This window comes from Tetrao urogallus, assembly GCF_951394365.1.
Source record: "Tetrao urogallus genome assembly, chromosome: 6".
Classification (NCBI taxonomy): Eukaryota; Metazoa; Chordata; class Aves; order Galliformes; family Phasianidae; genus Tetrao; species Tetrao urogallus.
Window position 1 is genome coordinate 23186252 of NC_136819.1, and position 18341 is coordinate 23204592.

Sequence of the window (18341 nt, forward strand, 5' to 3'; positions counted from 1 at the left end):
GGCATAATTCACAAGTCTTCACAATTTGATATATCCCTATATTATTGTGGTTGGCCAGTTACAGACATATACTCTGTAGAAATAAGTAGAAATGCACATAAAATGCATATTCATACACAGTACATATTGCTATTCTAGATATTTTCTAATTATTCATTCCATAGCTGTTAAGATCAGTAGCTTTCTAAACAAAATCTGCTTAAAAGAAGTCTACATGCATCATAACCAAGCATACCACCTGCAATACAGAGGTGAATACAAGAGAAGAAATCAAATGTGGCTAAGTATAAAGAAACAGCTGACATTGACCTTTTGGAGAAGGTCCAGAGGAGGGTTGGAGCACCTCTGCTATGGGGATAGGCTGAGAAAGCTGGGGCTCTGCAGCCCAGAGAAGAGAAGGCTCTGGGGGAACCTTATAGCCTTTCAGTACATTAAGGGGATCAACAGGAAAGCTGGGGAAGGGAGTTTTTAGCCTTTTTTATAGGACATGTAGCAACAGGACTAGGGGAAATCACTTTAAACTGGAAGAAGGTAGACAGGCTAGATACTAGGAAGCAATTCTTTAGTGTGATGGTGATGAGACACTGGAACAGGTTGCCCAGCAGGGCTGTGGATGCACCTTCCTTACAGGCATTTGAAGCCAGGCTGGATGGGCTTTGAGCAACTTGGTCTAGAGGGAGGTGTCCCTGCCTACAGCGGGGGGTTTGGAACTAAATAATCATAAAGGTCCCTTCCAACCCAAACCATTCTATGACTCTTTCGTATTGGGTCACAGAAAAGTGATTTTACACAAACTTTCCAAACTCTTACACAGTCACTTTCCACACTAAGGATCAAGAATTACAGACTATATTCCCAGTTTGGGGAAAGGTGTTCATCTTTTAAACTGAAGTTCCTCTCTTAATTCCATCTGGCTTATTCATTCTGAAAACAAAAAAAAAAAATCAACCCAGTATGATAGGGTGGGAAAACCTGTGGATGACCAAAGGGTAAGAGATGTACTGAAGACTATATCTAAGCTATAGTACAGATACGCTCTGCAGCATAGCCAGCTATCCCAGCTCTCTGCAATCACGCAGGTTCACTTTCCTTCCCAAGGGGAAGGAGAGTAAGGAAGCTGTGCATGGCTGAGATTCACTCCACTGTAGGGTTGAAGCACAGCTGTGATCTGCACTCAATTACAGGCACTCTGTAATTCTGCCACTTAGCAATGGATATATAAATGGAGGTATATCTAACAATTTTTGCTTTTAAAGGAGACATGAAATAATTTACAGGAGATATCAAATCATTCTGCCTATTAACATTTTGCATTGCAATTGATGCTGTTATTCAAGATTGCTGTAGAATGAAATAAATCAGTTTTTAACTCATTTTACACATTTCAAGGCAATTTCTCCTTCAAGAAATGAGTTTTCTGTTGAACTCCTGAGTCTCATGTATTTCTCCAACAGCAGGACAGAATGACCACACCTTTCACCAGCAATGATTTACTACTTTGCACGCATCTAAATAACACTGCTAACGCTGAGTAAATTAGTATACCATGTAAATAATACTGAAGCCTAAGAACAGACATAGACAATTCTAAGTGAGGTGTACTCTGAAAAGCATAACTGTTCAGATAAGAACATCAGACAGAAAGATAGTAATAAAAAAGGAAAATTAAGGAAAATACCTGAACTTCACACAACTCAGTTATATGCAATAGTGTTTGTCTCTTTATGTCATAGAAAAAAGGTTTTTTTTTTTTCCTGCATGAGAAACAATTTGCAGTTCTTTTATATCATAAGAGATATCCTTTTCAGGCTATATTTTAGAGAGAAAAAAGAAGAAGAGCTATCGATGGATGAGACTGAATTTTGACCTTCTAAAAGAGCTAACCTATGAAGCCAAGCGAATGATTGAAGGAGTAGTTTATGAGATGCGGATTTATGCTGTGAATTCTATTGGCATGTCCCGGCCAAGCCCTGCCTCACAACCCTTCATGCCAATTGGTGAGTTCTATCACGCTCTGTTCCTTCCAGGAAAAAAGAAGACAGAACAATTTTCACCTCTTCTATTCAACCGCCCTTACGCTTAAAAAGGACGTGTTACAAAAAAGCTATTCTATGCTTAATCAGCTTTTTCTTTTGTCATCTTCCTCTTCTCCATCTCTCATTTCCCTTCCTGCAAAGCACAGAGGTTCCAGTTTCATGAAATTGCTGATGAACATTTAGTTGTTATAATTAGAAGTGTGAGAGTCAAACTGGATCTGGAAAGGAGGAGAGCTAATTGACAGAAATTTGCCCGTCCCTCTCAACTTCCCCTATTGCCTTATGGGTGCAAATATCACAGTATCCCACCCAGTACTCCCTTAATCCTGGCCCCCTCTGCAGCCAGAAGGATAGCTGATTAAGAAAATATTTAGGGAATGATTTTCTATAAATAATCCACCCCATCGCAGCAATACAGTGTCTCCTGCAACCTCTGAGCCAGAACAAACTAAGAGAGTCCTCAGGAAGCCTCCCTGCTAAGAGCTTTAGAAAGAAGAGCCACAAAAATACAACTAGCTGGACATTAAAATGACAAGAGTTGCTAAATCTACTAACATCAGTGAAGGGGGACAACATGCTGAAGGAAATAATGCAAAAGCAAATGATGCAGTGAATGGGTCAGAAGGAAAGGATGCACTGCAAGAAGGGTCTTTTAATTCTGGATTTCAAATACAAAACAGCTGGTCTGCAAGAAAAGAAGGCAACAAAAAACCATCAAGCGGAGCTACTGAAAAAAAAGGTCCAAAGTTTTCATGGGATAGGTAGAGTTTGACTTGATTAAGGATAAAATTCACACTTACTGCTTCAGAAAAGAGGTTTGGGGTTTTGATGGTGTATACACTGTGTGGATGCATATGCTCCCAGCTGCCTTCATCTCCTGTTTCTGGTTCACAGTCCTTGATTCCATTATTAATATGAAAAATATTGACATAACTACAGAAAGGAAACTGGATTAGATATATTTTTTGCAGTTACTTCAGGAAGATCAATTTCAATCCATTGCACAATTTATAATTCTGTATTTATCTATGAAGAATTTTTAATAGGTAAAATCTCTCAAGATTATTCAAAAGATATTTCGTTTAGAATATATACCTATGCAGAGTATATCAAATTTCTTTCATTCTTAATGACTGCTTTTATTCCATGCATACTAAGTACTATTACTAAGAACTATAGTTCCAGTAATTGCAAATGTTATTTTGAAGTTATCTTTCTGTTTGCTCTTTGGAATCAATGATTTATTTGGTAGCTGAATTTGTGTGTATTCACACTTTGGGATTCTCCAGTAAGGGCTTTTCTCGTTTCTTTTTTTGTTAGTAGACAAAAGTCATATTTAAGAAGATTGAATCTAGCCAGTGCTCATTCTGAACTATGGATTTCAAAGGAACTATGAGATTTCTGTTCTGAAAATATATAAACTAGCTATATGTCAATGAATTGAAGGTTTTTCAGCCCAGTATTTTTTTTTTCAGATATGTCTCTGTTACAAATGAGCAAAGCAGAACTAATGTTTCAGTAAACATGTAGTCAAAACTTCTGGCCACGTTCTTCACTTCTTGATCAAAACAAATTACATCAAATTTATCCAGTGATGAATTTTGTCTAACTACAATCAGGGTGTAAATGCAGCACACAAATTGTATGCATTTGGATTTCCAAACAAATGCAAACAAATTACTGAAGACCTCTAGATTTCTGCTGGTAATTTGATTGAGCCTTTTTGTTCTGCTCCCCATTACGGGAATCTTATGCAACACTTCTATCAAATGAAGTATTAGTAGTTGCATTTTACAGCTGAGTTTCAGCTAAATTCATTTTATTAAAATAGAGATACATAGTTCAGATACTAATCATAACTTCTACAGCCTTTGAATTCTGACAGTAACATTCCTGTTTCTCGGAATTTACTTCTAAATGTTGCCTTACAGCTCCTCCAAGTGAACCAACACACTTTACAGTGGAGGATGTCTCTGACACCACTGTTACCTTGAAATGGAGACCCCCTGAACGGATTGGAGCAGGGGGATTAGATGGCTATATAGTGGAATACTGCAAAGATGGATGTAAGTAAGCACAACCAGTAGCCAGAGGCAACTAAATATTATTAAAATACTGCAGCTGCAATCGTTACACTGCAATATTACAACAAATAACTGCATCCAGCATCACTAAATTTGAACTCTAACCTGTGATTAATATCTTTGGCATCCATCACCAGATTTACCTGATGTGACACTAAAACCATGATAGTCACATCAACCATATCCTCATATTCAAAATCATCATAAACTTTGATAAAGAAAGTACTAACAAGAATATCAGTGTTGCTCTATAGTCACTCTAATACTTCTGTCATACTCAAATTGTGTATTCTCTAAAACCAATACAATACCATGACTGTAAGGAACTTAGGCAAATTTGAAAGTAACTGTTACCTCTTGGAATAACTGTGGTTCAATAATAAAAAAATACGACTGCATCATATCTACAATGTTCAATGGACTGTATTGTGATGCTACAATATAACATTCATATTAAAAAAAAAAAAATCAACTAACAAATTTATAATTATTTCAGCAATGGAATCCTCTCTGACAGGAAACTCAATTATCATATAACCTTAGCTAGGGTTTTTACAGCGTATAATTTATCCAGAAGTCATTTCTAGTCTTTAATGAGTTCTCATTATGAAATTACCAGAATCTTTAAGTTATCATCATAGAAGCATAATTTTATTGCTAGTATTTCTATGACATTAGCAAAACTTAGGAGGCCCTACAAACTTTGTTTTACAGCATCAAATGAGAAAGTAAGAATATATTCCAAAAATTATGTGCTTTGGACACCCACAGAAAATATGCTTCAGGAAAAAATGAAATTGAGACTTCACTTTCTAGCTACTTCCAAAATGCTTCCCTCTCCATCTTCTGCTAAAAAAATATATGTCAGGAAACCCCACAGCCCTAAGCTCTGTGAAACAATGCTGAAGAAACTACCCACAGTTGATCCCATACCTGTAGATCAAGAGTTCTCTTCCAGTTCAGTGTGTTCCATTCTAAGCATGGTATTGCAAGTTAAATCCCTGTTACCTCAATACAAATTTTCTTTCAATTGTAGACAAGGCATCAGTTTGAAAAATTAATAAGATGTTACAAAATAAAAATCCTGTACTTGCAGCTGCAGAATGGACTCCAGCTCTTCCTGGCCTAACTGAGCGAACATCTGCACTGATTAAAGACCTGGTCACAGGTGACAAACTTTATTTCCGTGTAAAGGCTATAAACTTGGCTGGTGAAAGTGGAGCAGCAATAATCAAAGAGCCCATTACTGTTCAAGAGATCATGCGTGAGTATTTAGATTGAATAAACCTCACTCACCTATTGTCTACGGTCAAAATTCTAATTGTACACAATGCAGAAGAATCCCAGGTCTGACAAGGCTGTGCTGCCTTCTGAAAACAGCATCCAAACAATTCTGTCAGTCAGACTTTGTGCTAAAAATCTTCTGAACCAGAAAACATTGCCATCCTGTCCAGCTGTTCAATTTCCAACATGTAGCTGTTAAAACAAAAATGAAACTTGCAAACTCTGTACTTCTCACCTCAGATAATGTCATTGTCAGCATTTAAGGGGCCAGTTTTTAATATCTGGCTCTCTGCTAGGAAAGCTGCTATATTACTGCAAAATGACCACATTCACTGAGGCAAGAGGTCTCTTCAAATGAAAGCAGTTATCTGAACTTGATTGTTCTGGGTTATTAATTAACACCATGTTTATCACCCAGCGGTAGAGGATTACAAGTCATTTGACTGGAGTCCAAAAGATATCAACGGCTGCTAATAATGGACTCTTCAGCCTTGACTCACACAAAGTGTCTGTCAGAGTCCCACTAGCAGCAAAATGACTCAGAGTAAATGAGAGCTGCGATGCAGCTCAAAACTAAATGGACAAGATGACAGGTACTCCAACTGTAGGTTAATATACTCTTCTAAAAATGACTGAGAAAAGAAAAATGGACACAAGGAGAACATAGAAAGTGGGGACTGAAAGAAAGAGCATGCACTGCTGTCCTTTAGCGAAAAGGAAGGTGTGCTATGTTACTCCACACCTTCCACCTCAAAGTACTGTAACTGAATTACCATTGAGAGGTAAAGGCAATTCACTGATTGCTGTACTTTCCAAGTCCAATGTCATCCAAATGGCAATTTGCAAGGGGCTGTTGTAATAACAGAGCAACAGATTAATCGTCACCTATAATTACGTTTTCAATTCAATATACCCCTTTTACTACCTGATAAAGTTCTCCAAAGAAATAAAGTCCACCCAGAAGATTCACATCAAACAGAAGTCACCCAAATCTGCCGTTCTGAATAAAACACTGTCTCAGAAGCCCTGCCATCAATGCCAAATGCACTGTTGTAAATGCGTAACAGATTTGCTACTAGATTTGTATCTTGTAGACAAATACATCAGAAAATGCTTAGATAACTCTGCAACTGTAAGAACAGACTGCACCATTTTCTTACACTTACAAGTATCCAAGCTCTTCCTCTTCAGTATTTCATCTTATTTGTCCTGTAGGTAATATATCAAATAATCAAAAGCTTTGTATTAACATCCTGTTGCCTAACTGCAGAGCGTCCCAAAATCTGGCTGCCGCGCCATCTTAGACAGACTCTGGTGAAGAAAGTGGGTGAGACAATCAATATAATGATACCTTTTCAGGTTTGTACTGTTTTCTATTTACTCACAAGTATTTATCGTGACTTAGCTAAAGTGGTTTCCCTTATGCAAGTTCCCATTGCTCCACTTCTTGAGCAGTATTAATAATCACTCTAATATCAGTAGGGCTTTTTGGTTGTTTTTGGTTGTTTCTACAGTTCCAGTTGATCTTGTTTGTTTTTCATAACTTTTCTTGTCCAAGAGGAAGGATTAACTACTGTAACTGTAGAGCCCTATCTTGTTAACCACACTTCAGTTACGCAAGCTTGTTTAAACTTGTAACAAACAATTAAGCTGATAATTTTGCTGCTTTAATGTCTAAAATGAAGAAAATTTACCCAAAATTGACAAGCTGCCCCACAAGCAGAGAATCTGATGAAGTTTAAGGAGTTGTACTAAAAGTATAAGACACAAATATATCACTGTTTTCCTAATAACCTTTTTGCTCAGGACAGGCTCATCACAGCACTTCCCAAGAGCTGACAGCTCTTCCCCCTCCTTCCCTCGTAGCCCTAGCTGGTACGTCCTTAGTTCCCCGGGCCAGCACAGGTACATGTTGCAATTAATCCAACACTTTACTTAACTTGATGTATCATTAGCTGTTGCCAAACAAAGAGGATGAACGCAGAGTCTTCCCTAACTCTCTTCAGCGAGGACACTGAGTCATCTGTATTGTACTCTGTCATCAGTTTTAACAAAACTGTACTAAACTAATCCTAGAGATTTCTAATGGCAGTCTAATTTAACTGAAACGAACTAACTAATTCTAAAGTTATTTGAGTGGCTGATTGATGGACAAATCACATGAAGGTATAGTAGACTCCTCTTCCTAAAAAAGGTAAGGGAAACAAGAAATGCTAAAACCTATCCATCAACACTAAATTTTAGCCTTCAAACAAAGCCACAATTTTAATTTATGATATGTACATATATATAATGATATTTTTTTTTTAGCTATTCTTAAGCAATTAAGAATTATTAAACGATTTTTAATACTTAAAAACTTAAGATACTCAAAACTGGGCATCTTTCAGTTTTCTGAAAGCATAGCAAAAATAACATTTTCTTATTTGTATTTTTTAGAAGTTCTTTTTATTGAATGTTTTTTAGTGAGGAAAATGACTAAACAGATACAATTGTAACTTTAAAATTACAAAGAGCTTAAGTTATAAGACCGTGAGCCACGGAACACAGGATAGGACAGGATGTAGAGAAAGCATAAGCCAATACCTTCTGTTATTTATAATTTTTCCACAACTCTGTCAAAACAACCTGACTTCTGCGGCCACTACTTAGTTACTTAACACTGGATTTCTATCAACAATTTTGCCACAGTGTCCTCAGCTAAATCCTATTCACAATTCTATCCAAACTTTTGATAAGAATGTACAGAAAAAAACACAAGTGCAATATTATTACTAACCTATGCCCCATTTACACATCAGGCACGTGGGATTTCTGCTGAAAGGAGGGGGAGTCAACATATTCTTATATCAAACTCTGCTAAGTGGGCAGATGATTGAAGGGGTATTACGTGTTACTAGTGTGTAAGACTCACAGTGTGACTCCTTGTCAATCATGTATATGTGCACATAAAAATGAAAAAGCACTTAAATTCATCCTTCACTATCAGTAGATCTCCTTTGTCACTCACTATTCTCTCACATTACCTGTAACACATTACTGAAATACAACCCTCTGAGATAGGTACCAGAAACATGCTTTCTATCTGTTTATGTTTTTCACAGCCTATAAATACAAGACTATATGAAAACCAACACTGTGAACACTTGTAATCTTCGGTTACCACTCAGAAAGACCTATAACGAAAGTAGCTGATCAACAACACTAGAATAGCAGCAGCTGCAAAGCTTAATTTATAACTGAGATATCTCAATCTGCCAACGAAAAAGGACGTTACGATTTCTTGTAGTCATTTTTACCAAAATATTTGGGGCCAGATTCTGTGTTCAACTTATTAAATCAATCAAGAACTACTCAATCTTGTAATCAGCCAAAAAAAAACAGCCAAGTATTTGTCTTGACAAATAAGACATTTAGGCAAACAAAATCTTAAAAAAACCTTTTTACTCATATGGAACCTCTATTTCCATACAAGTAAAAATTTACTCTAAAATTTACCCTACAATAGAGGATTTTACTTGACAGGGTCACCAACAATCAGATATGTTGTTTTTTTTTTTCCCCCTCACTGTATTTCCTTGGCCTTGTTCAGGAATTTCTTCTAAGCTTCCATCTCTCTATTATTATTTCTTAAGAATGTTCTGAGAAAACAGACAAGGTGAAGGTATATTAAAACTGGACAAAGTAACTTTATGCCTAATATTTCAGAGCTACAGGTCTGATGTGACTTCACTCCTTGACAGAAAATACTAAGAAAATCAGTTGCCAACTGGGGAAAAAGGAAGATCCAAAACCACTGCTTATTCAAGGTTTATTATTAACCCTGATTACGTCAGAGTTAATGATACATCATCAATTATGATACAACATCAAATGATGCAGAAACCAGATAAATGACTGTTCTTTAAAGAAAGACAACGTTCAGGTTGTTTAGAAGCCTTTTAAACTGCAGATGTGGACAGATCTTTGCTTGCTTCTCATAAAATATTTTCCTAATATTACATAAAAATTAAACGTACAGATTTTCAGAGCAAGTAGCAGACAAACCTAGAATAAAGGCACATCAAGGCACAGATATTTCTTTTCATTCTGTCTGCATTTCAGTATCTAAACCAGAAGGCTGACTATCATAAACTCCATTGGTAGCCTAAGATACAGACTTAGAAAGTTTATTCTAGACAGTGAATTGAAGAGCCTTCAGAGACTCTCTTTCTTACTAGAGATGGAGAGCAATACATATCCTATGTTTGGTGCCCTGGGCTTCCTAAGTTGACCTAATTCCTGATGCAGATGGTCTTTCTCTCTGCCCAGCCATTTTACCTACTTCTGGTATTTGTAGTGCTGTGCTCCGTTGTTTCACCACGTTAATCTGACAGAAACTTTAAAATATACATAGATATTTTCTGCTAGATTGACTATAGAAGCAGTTAATAAACATGATACAGCCCACTTCTGTTTTACTGGGATTTTTGCTGTGGAAACATACTGCAGAAGTATCACTCCAAAATTCTAGAGAACTATTATCTACCACTTGTCGCAGAAGCAGCTGAGCGATGGTAACATAAACCACACTAGCTCAATGATTTCACAAAATCATTCTTCAGTGTTGAGGTGTGGCAACACTATTTGTCTAGGCTGACGGTCAGAAAAACAATTTTTACCATGCAGGAATAATTATACAATAAGATTTACGCCCCCAAATTGTAACATTTTAACCATGATTTGAAAGATACTGACATTGCCTTGGGATCGAGAATTAAATGTTCTAAGAAAGTGAGTGAAAGGAACAATCAGCTAATTAACTCCTCAAACAAATATTTCTATTACTTAACAATAATCAAAGTTAAAGTTATCAACTGTTGGCTTCACAGGTGCCTGGAAAATAGGACAAGACCAGCACAAGCATTATTATTTTTTTTTAAGCATTTAGAAACTTCACTTTCAGTAGCTTTGCATACTAAGTTAGGGTTTCTAGATTTATACAACACTATTAAAAAAAAAAAAAAAAAAAAAAAAAAAAAAAAAGATAAACCAGAGAAATGAAAATAAAAACCTACTGCAGTCTAAAGCAAATTATTTTTTCTCCTCAGGGTAAGCCTAGACCCAAAATAAGTTGGATGAAAGATGGTCAAACTCTAGACTCCAAAGATGTGGGAATTCGGAACAGCAACACGGACACAATCCTTTTCATTAGAAAGGCAGAACTTCATCACTCAGGAGCATATGAAGTCACTCTTCAAATAGAAAATATGACAGATACAGTTGCAATAACAATTCAAATCATAGGTAAGAACACATCAACATCAGAGCAAAGCATATCACACAGTTACCCTGCTGAGGCAATCCAGAGATATGTCTACCACCAAATCCCTTTCTAACAATGGCTAATAGCAGACAACCAAGACAAAGCTAACATTTTCCAGAATTTTCCCAGCTTGGGATGAGATGCGTCCTAGAGACTTCCTCAGGGAGAGGGATTACCTGTGTGTCCAATGAAAGATGTTCTCTCCTATTTTGTCCAGTCAGTTTTTGAACCTTGGTCAAGCTTCAGAATCCAAACATTCTTTTGCATTTAAATTGTGAAATTCTTTACATCTACAACAATCTATTTGGTTCAGTTTGAGTCTCTCTTCTGATAACCTTGTTTGATATCCACGCTATTTTTTTTTAATCAGAAAGACAGTGAATAATCATTTAGCACTGCTTCTGTACTGCTCACAAATCTGAAGTCTTCAATCCCATTCCCCTCAGTTAACATTCTCAAGCTTTAAACTCATATTCAATATGACAAATATTTGTGAATATTTGACATTCACAAATATGTCACTCATCTTACCATCTGAATTTGAGAGTTTTGGTATTCTAGAAAATAGCAATCTTGTCTCCAAAGAAAGAAATATGAGGCCTGGAATACACGTACTTTTATTGTGTTACTTCAGCAGATAACAACAGTGAAGTTAAAAGCATGGCACTAATACACCTCTATGGGTATATTAAGAGAGTTGGAAAAAACGATGACACGATGCAGTCTTTTGAACTTATAAAATTCATGTTTAATGCTTTACTCTGCTAAGAGTGTCGAGGCAGCTTAAGGCTTAGTGGAAGCTTGCTCTCTATTTTATGTAAAATCCAGCCTCTTTGCTATTGTTATATTAAAGGAATGGACTGCTGAAGTTCCAGTGTTTTCCCCTGGGATTTTGTAAGATATATTCTGGGATCTTGAGCACTCAGATTTCAATAATGTTCAGCCAGAATCATTGTATTTCTCCTTATTACAGCTCTACATAATTTCTTGATAACAATTTTTATTTCTTCCTCCTTCCTCTTTTACACTGTCATCCCAAATTTCCTCCACTGTGCCAACACCTTCTTAAAATACGCATTTTTGGGAGAACAGTATATAAACGTAACTCCTAATTCTTTGAAATGAAAGATATAATGCCTAAAATTCTATAAAACATAGATGGCAGAATCAATATGAAGTAGTGCCAAAAACAAGCAAGAAAGCCATACCAAATTGGAGTGAATATGTTTTAATACCATCAGCTGGTTCTACTCAGGAGGTGGCTGCAGTACTGTGATAACAAAACAGAGGCCAACCAAAACAAGATAATCCCAGCTGACTTGGATCAAGAACTACACCCTAAATACTAAAATATCTTTCTAAAACCAGTTCAAGATTCTCAATTTTAGCATGTTGCTCCTATAGCATAGTATGAAATGTCTTTCATCCAGTTTGGCACTGTAGAAAAAACACACAAGCATACACAAATAGTCAAAGAGCTTTATATTGAAAATGACTGAAAAATGCAGGGAATGTCATCACAAAGATTAATGCAAGTCTGAGTTGGAAGACAGGTATTAAGCTTGCTACTTCTTGGGCAGCTTGCTCAACTAAAAGGGAATAAACAAATTCCATTTGATTCCAGGCAAAGAACACAAAGGGCTTGAAACATGCAGCTACTTCTGCAATCGAAACATTGGTTCTGACTCTTGATTTTGTCACTCTTTCATCAGAGTTATCTCCTTCCATTTCAGTCAACAGAACCAGGTAGTCTGGTAGAGAAACAGATTCTCATGCTCATTAACAGTGCAAATTGTGAAAGGACCACACTTCAAGGACTCCATAGCAATTTGTGTCCTATCACTTAGGAAGTACCATCATGATCAGCAGAATGAAGCGACACAGATTCAAAAATCATACCATGAACTTTCTGCTTCTATGGAAAACTTTCTTCCGTGCCATCAGTGGGGCCACTTGAGTCACATTAATCAAGATGGAATCCAAGTAGAAAGTCTCAAAAGCACTGCTGATGGAGTTAAGGTTGGTGACAATTCATCAGGATTTTTGACTGCCTTCTGACAGAAATCAGACCACCTGACTAGCAGTTCTTGCAACAAAATGCACACGGCAATTTTTGTGAAAACCTTACAAACTTTCTAAACAGGTTAAAGAGGTTAGGCTTTTTTTCTTTTCCAAATACAACAGATTGTTGTTGCCAGGTTCCCTCATCATATTTTCAAATCAAGCAAAGATGCAACATATTATTCAGCTTGTGCATCAAATGCCTTTCAGTAATCCTGCATTTTCTTGTTTTAGCATGAGTTATGTTCCACAAGGAAAATATAGGTTTCAGATTTAATTTTAGTTCAGAATTGTTTAATTCTGACATAGAAACACAATTTATGTAGGAAACAAGAACTTCAGTACCTACTGTGGTACCTCACAGATGTCCTAGTTGATAGGTCTAAGGGTTACAATAGTGCACAGGATTGGAAAAGATCACCTGGTTACTGAGTACAGTTCCCTATAGTCATTGCCATCATAGAACTTGCTCAAAAGCACTGACTGAGCATTTAAACACCTCAGACCACTTTTCATGGTCCTTCACCATCAGAAATTTAAATGCATGAAAAGTTCATTTCTGGGACAGTAAAGAAGTCTGAATTCATGAAACAGTTCGATGGTTAGGAAAATTTCAGGTTACAGCAGTGTAAAATAAAATTGCATATCACAAATTGTACTACAGGATATCTGGCTGGAGTTAAATGATTTTCTTTTTCATTAGTATCCTATTTCTTTTCTTCCTGCTCCCCCCCATCACTGAAGTTGGGCTATGCAGAGAAAACAAGTTATATTAAAGACTCAGAAGTAATTATCAACTACTGTCTCAGCACACTCTAACACTAGACCAGAAAGTTGTTGAGCTGTGTTTGATGTAAGCTATCATCCTGGCTTTCACACTAGCTTCAAAATCCCAGCAACCTCCACTTTTCATTCTGCTTTCCTTGTTACGCGTATTTTTTACTTAGCAATGTAGTCAAAATGGTACAGATAATCATTGATAATCAGAGTGAAGAGAATTTTTATGTATTTTCCTCAGAACATCTTGCATCATTTACTGCTATTAAACAATTTAGCAGTCTTGTTTGCTTGACACTCCTAACAATTGGACTGATATTCTCAGTGCAGGACTAGATTCAGTATTCTAAGTATATGTCCTTGTTGGCATCACCTCATCCTACCTGGATGAAACCCCTTCCTTGCCCAGACAGTCTCAAATATCTGGCTTTTCCTTAGTGAAAAGGAACACAGGTTATTTGTTATTGTTACTCTCGCTGTACCTGAAGGACTGACAAATTGTAATGTTGTAGAGCACATAATAAAACTGTAGCAAAGAGAGCAATCACACTCATCCAAAAATTCACAAGGTTCTTTTTCAACTTCAAGGAAGAGTTTATCTCACCAACATCTATTGTGTTGCCTATATATTTCAGTAGGTTCCAGGCATCCCAGGAAAGTATTGAAAAGGGCATTTGAAAATTTCCCAACTTTCCTGTTTATGGTTTCAACTTCACATAAATGAAGCGTACTGCTGTGGAACAATTATAGATTGCTATCAAGCTCTATTTTTACCCTGCATGGGAGGAAATGACAACACTTTCAGCTGCTGAAGCAGAAGCTAAGTTTTTTTCATGTCTGCTCTCCAGATAAGCCTGGCCCTCCTCAGAATATAAAACTGGCCGATGTTTGGGGATTTAATGCTGCCCTGGAGTGGACACCTCCACAGGATGATGGCAATGCACAGATCTTGGGCTACACGGTCCAGAAAGCTGACAAAAAGACAATGGTAAGCTGCACTGAGTCCTTGCAGTTTTAACAGCTTAAACACCTACTTGCTTAGGAATACAGACACCTAGTGAAAACAGCTAAATTAACGACCCCCAGTTGTGTGTCCAAAGTGTCCTATGGCACATCAAAGGCAGATAAACATTTAAGAATATAATCTAAAAAGAACCAAAACACTAAGTGGAAAAAAGAAGCATGCATAGCCTGCCCCATCTCTGGTGGTGACTGGATTGATGCTGTGAAGGTGTTCTGAATCACATTTTTGACAAACACAGAGACAAACTGAAGGGGAGGGAGGAGCTCAGCACTAGGCACCTTAGGGAATTTACTGGAACAAACAGCTTTGTCAAGCAGACTGGGAAATGCCTCTCTCAAGGAAGGCCCCATCAAGCAGATGCGTTCTCATCAGGCTCTCAAATATAAGCAGGGCTAAAGTATAAGGAGGTTTTTCTTGTTGCTGTTGTTGTTTTTCCAAAATCCATATATTCATGCAACTACATGAGCCAGAAAATAGAAAAAGAAAGCAGGTCAGCTGATCTTCACAGGAAAGAACATTAACGTTCATTTCCCAAGCTGTTAAATACCTGTCTTTCCCTTGTAGTAAAATGATCTCTCCATAGCATGTCTGACCTCTTAGAAGTATCTTTCTAAATAGTGCAGTTTTGTTGCAGGAATGGTACACTGTTTATGACCACTACCGTCGTACAAACTGTGTAGTGTCAGAGCTGATTATGGGCAACGAATATTTCTTTCGAGTCTTCAGTGAAAATTTGTGTGGATTGAGTGAAACTGCTGCAACTACCAAAAATCCTGCCTATATCCAAAAATCAGGTAACATTTACTATTAAAAACAATCACTACGAAAGCGGTACTTAACCGCTTTTTATTAGAAATAATACGTTCATAAATGAAAAATATAATACTAGTAGATGTACCACTAGAGATATTTTCACTACTAAGTAATCAGCACTCACAATGTATTTTAGCATCAACAGCCTTTATTTAGGCAGGCTTCTGTAGAAACTGAATTTTTTTTTTAAAAAAATACTTGATCAGATACTTTTCCTAAACTATAACGCTTCCAGAAAATAATACAACTGTGTGGGTACACTTATATTCTAGGATTAAAAAGATTTATATAATGAAGACTGCAGACACAGGTTATCACATTTTTAACATAAACAGAAATTCAATCACTGTGAGAACCTTCCAACCAAAGTATTGCATTTTCAGTGAAACGCAGTATTAAAATTTGCTGCATCATTAATGTCAGTGTCAGTAAAGTCACAGAGCTAAAACAACATGGCAGTTAGGGTTACACGACTCACCAGAACTGAAAGCAGTTATTAGTATTTTGTTTCTTTGAATTGCAGGCACCACTTACAAGCCACCTAGTTACAAAGAACACGACTTCTCTGAACCTCCTAAATTCACTCACCCTTTAGTAAACCGGTCTGTGATTGCAGGATACAACGCAACACTCAGCTGTGCGGTGAGAGGAATCCCTAAGGTACAAAATATATCAACCATCATTGATACAAGCCAAGATGCTGCCTTGGAATTTATGCCAGTTCAGTGTAATTAAAGTAGCTACACTGAGGAAAAGTACATGTCCCTGAATTATCACCCCAAGAGATAACGGTTGTACACATAGTAGCTTTACAACTTCTTGGGTTATTTTTCAGCTGTTATGCCTCACCTCGTTCACCAAACGCAGTAAACCAGTGAGTGAAGTGCAGGTAGAATGGGGTAAACATGTAGGTAGGTGATACAGCAAGGAAGACAGAGGAAAGGGAAGGGAAAGACTTGCAGCTTTATGCTAACCTTGCCATTTGGTCGGTTTTGCTTTTGTTTTAAATCTCATGAGAGTATTTTCTCACTCTAAACGTAATTTGTTGAAGTCTCTTCAAGGAGAACAAAAAGTAGATTTTTTTTTTTTTTTGTTAGAGTCAGGAACAAGAAGTAAAAACTGTATCAGCTAGGAGTTAAGGTTTGTCAAAAACGGGAAACAGACTTTTTGACTGCAATGAAGGAATTTACCACATTATGATGTAATCATATCATAAATTGAAATGACAAAAAAAAAAAAAAACACAGTACCCTTTTCCTTCCCCCTTCAGGCTGCTAATGTACACCTCCTCTCCACCTCTCAGGCCAGCACAAGGATTTGATAGCTATAAAGCACAACACAAGATCAATGCTTATTTAAATTAACTCAGGAAGCACAGGCACATAAGCAGCTGCAAAAGAAGAGCAGCACAGAAGAAACCACAGCAAGGGCAGACAAAATCCATCTCCCAGCAGCTGCCTCAGGCTACATCAATGATGTAATTATAGTGCTAGCTGAGATGTTCCCTCTCAGTCATCTGACCCTTTTGAGTTTCTGTATCATTGTGTCACATTTTTACACTTCTTATTTTACAGCTGTTCAATACAGTAGACCAAGGCTTTTGAACCTGCCTGCTAGCTCTTCCTTCTACATTAGCCCAAAAAATACAGTCTTCCTCTTTCAGCGCACCTCATACTCTTGAAGCAGCTTTTCCAGATGCATTTCTGAACTTGCATTGCCCAAATTAACCGCAATGAAAAACTTGGCAACAGGAATTTTTCAGAGCAGCTGATGTCAATGCAAGATTTGCCATTCTGAAAAACTGTAGGTTACCAAGTACTTTAAGTCTATCTCTCTAATATGTGTACCAGTGAACCAGTGAAAGTTCAGTTTGCCCTGAACATGTTTTTCATTTTAAAAAATGTCATTTATAAAAGACACTGGAATCAAAACACAATGACTTGAGTTGCTTCCGGGCCAACCAGCTGAGCAGGAACTTGATTTTGAACATTAAAATTGCTAAAGATGTGCTAAGGGTTTGGAAAATCCCAGATCTAGACAAGTCACCTCACATTGGCCACATTCTGTAATTCTGCTCTGATAATCTCTGCAGTTTAATTCACTTTATGTAACATAGCTGAAGCACTGAAAAATATTTTAATATGCACAGTGAAATAACCTCTGAAGGAATGGATTTGTAGCCAGGGTAAGGGTTTTTAAGAGTCACACTAATTTGTGGTATAGAGCTACGTGTTCTACATGCTATTTGAGAGTTAAAGAAAATTCTTAACACTTGAATCATAAGCTTTGTGAGTTCATACTTGGAATGAGCAGGGGCTTCTTGAAAAATAATTACTGCTGCAGCGCAATGTGCAGCCCTCACAGTGCACATACACTTTTGATGGCTAAACTAACACTGTTACACTAGCAGTAAATTTCATTTTCTGCCTCCTTTTATAAGATTCTTCTTTTGTGTTCCTCAGCCAAAGATATTCTGGTACAAAAACAAAGTGGATCTCTCTGGGGATGCCAAATACCGCATGTTCAGTAAACAGGGTGTGCTGACCTTGGAGATTCGGAAACCCACTCCATTTGATGGAGGCTTTTACACCTGTAAAGCCGTTAACGAGTGTGGTGAAGCTGAAATAGAGTGCAGACTGGATGTCAGAGGTAATCAGATCGATATTATGGATAACATTAACTCTGCAGGGAAAAAACAACATTAATGGTATTAAAAAAAAAAAAAAAAAAAAAAAAACAACAACAAAAAAACACCACCAAACACTGCTGTAACACTGTAACGGGATGGAAACTGCAGCAACAGCATAGTAGCAAAGCCCTAGATTGCAGCAAGTGAGGATACGCTCAAGAAAAGGTAGTCCTGGATACAGAAACAAAGGAAAGAATCTGCCTACCTTCAGAAAGCCTCAGGGACATAGGGAGCTCCAGCAAGACTCCCTCACCTCTACTGCCAACTT

At 37.2% G+C, this 18341-nt stretch overlaps 1 protein-coding gene across 1 annotated transcript in view; it reads left to right on the forward strand.

The window, feature by feature from the left end:
- MYBPC3 (myosin binding protein C3) overlaps positions 1 to 18089 on the forward strand; it is a gene marked incomplete at both ends in the record, with an annotated part of 55194 nt that extends 37105 nt beyond the window's left edge. The window contains 9 exons of the mRNA XM_079537433.1: positions 1809 to 1997; positions 3968 to 4102; positions 5217 to 5384; positions 6675 to 6763; positions 10495 to 10690; positions 14396 to 14535; positions 15206 to 15365; positions 15908 to 16044; positions 17847 to 18089. Coding sequence (XP_079393559.1) covers positions 1809 to 1997; positions 3968 to 4102; positions 5217 to 5384; positions 6675 to 6763; positions 10495 to 10690; positions 14396 to 14535; positions 15206 to 15365; positions 15908 to 16044; positions 17847 to 18089 — 1457 coding nt within the window. The remainder of the gene's footprint in view (positions 1 to 1808; positions 1998 to 3967; positions 4103 to 5216; positions 5385 to 6674; positions 6764 to 10494; positions 10691 to 14395; positions 14536 to 15205; positions 15366 to 15907; positions 16045 to 17846) is intronic.
- Between the last annotated feature and the right edge of the window lie 252 nt (positions 18090 to 18341).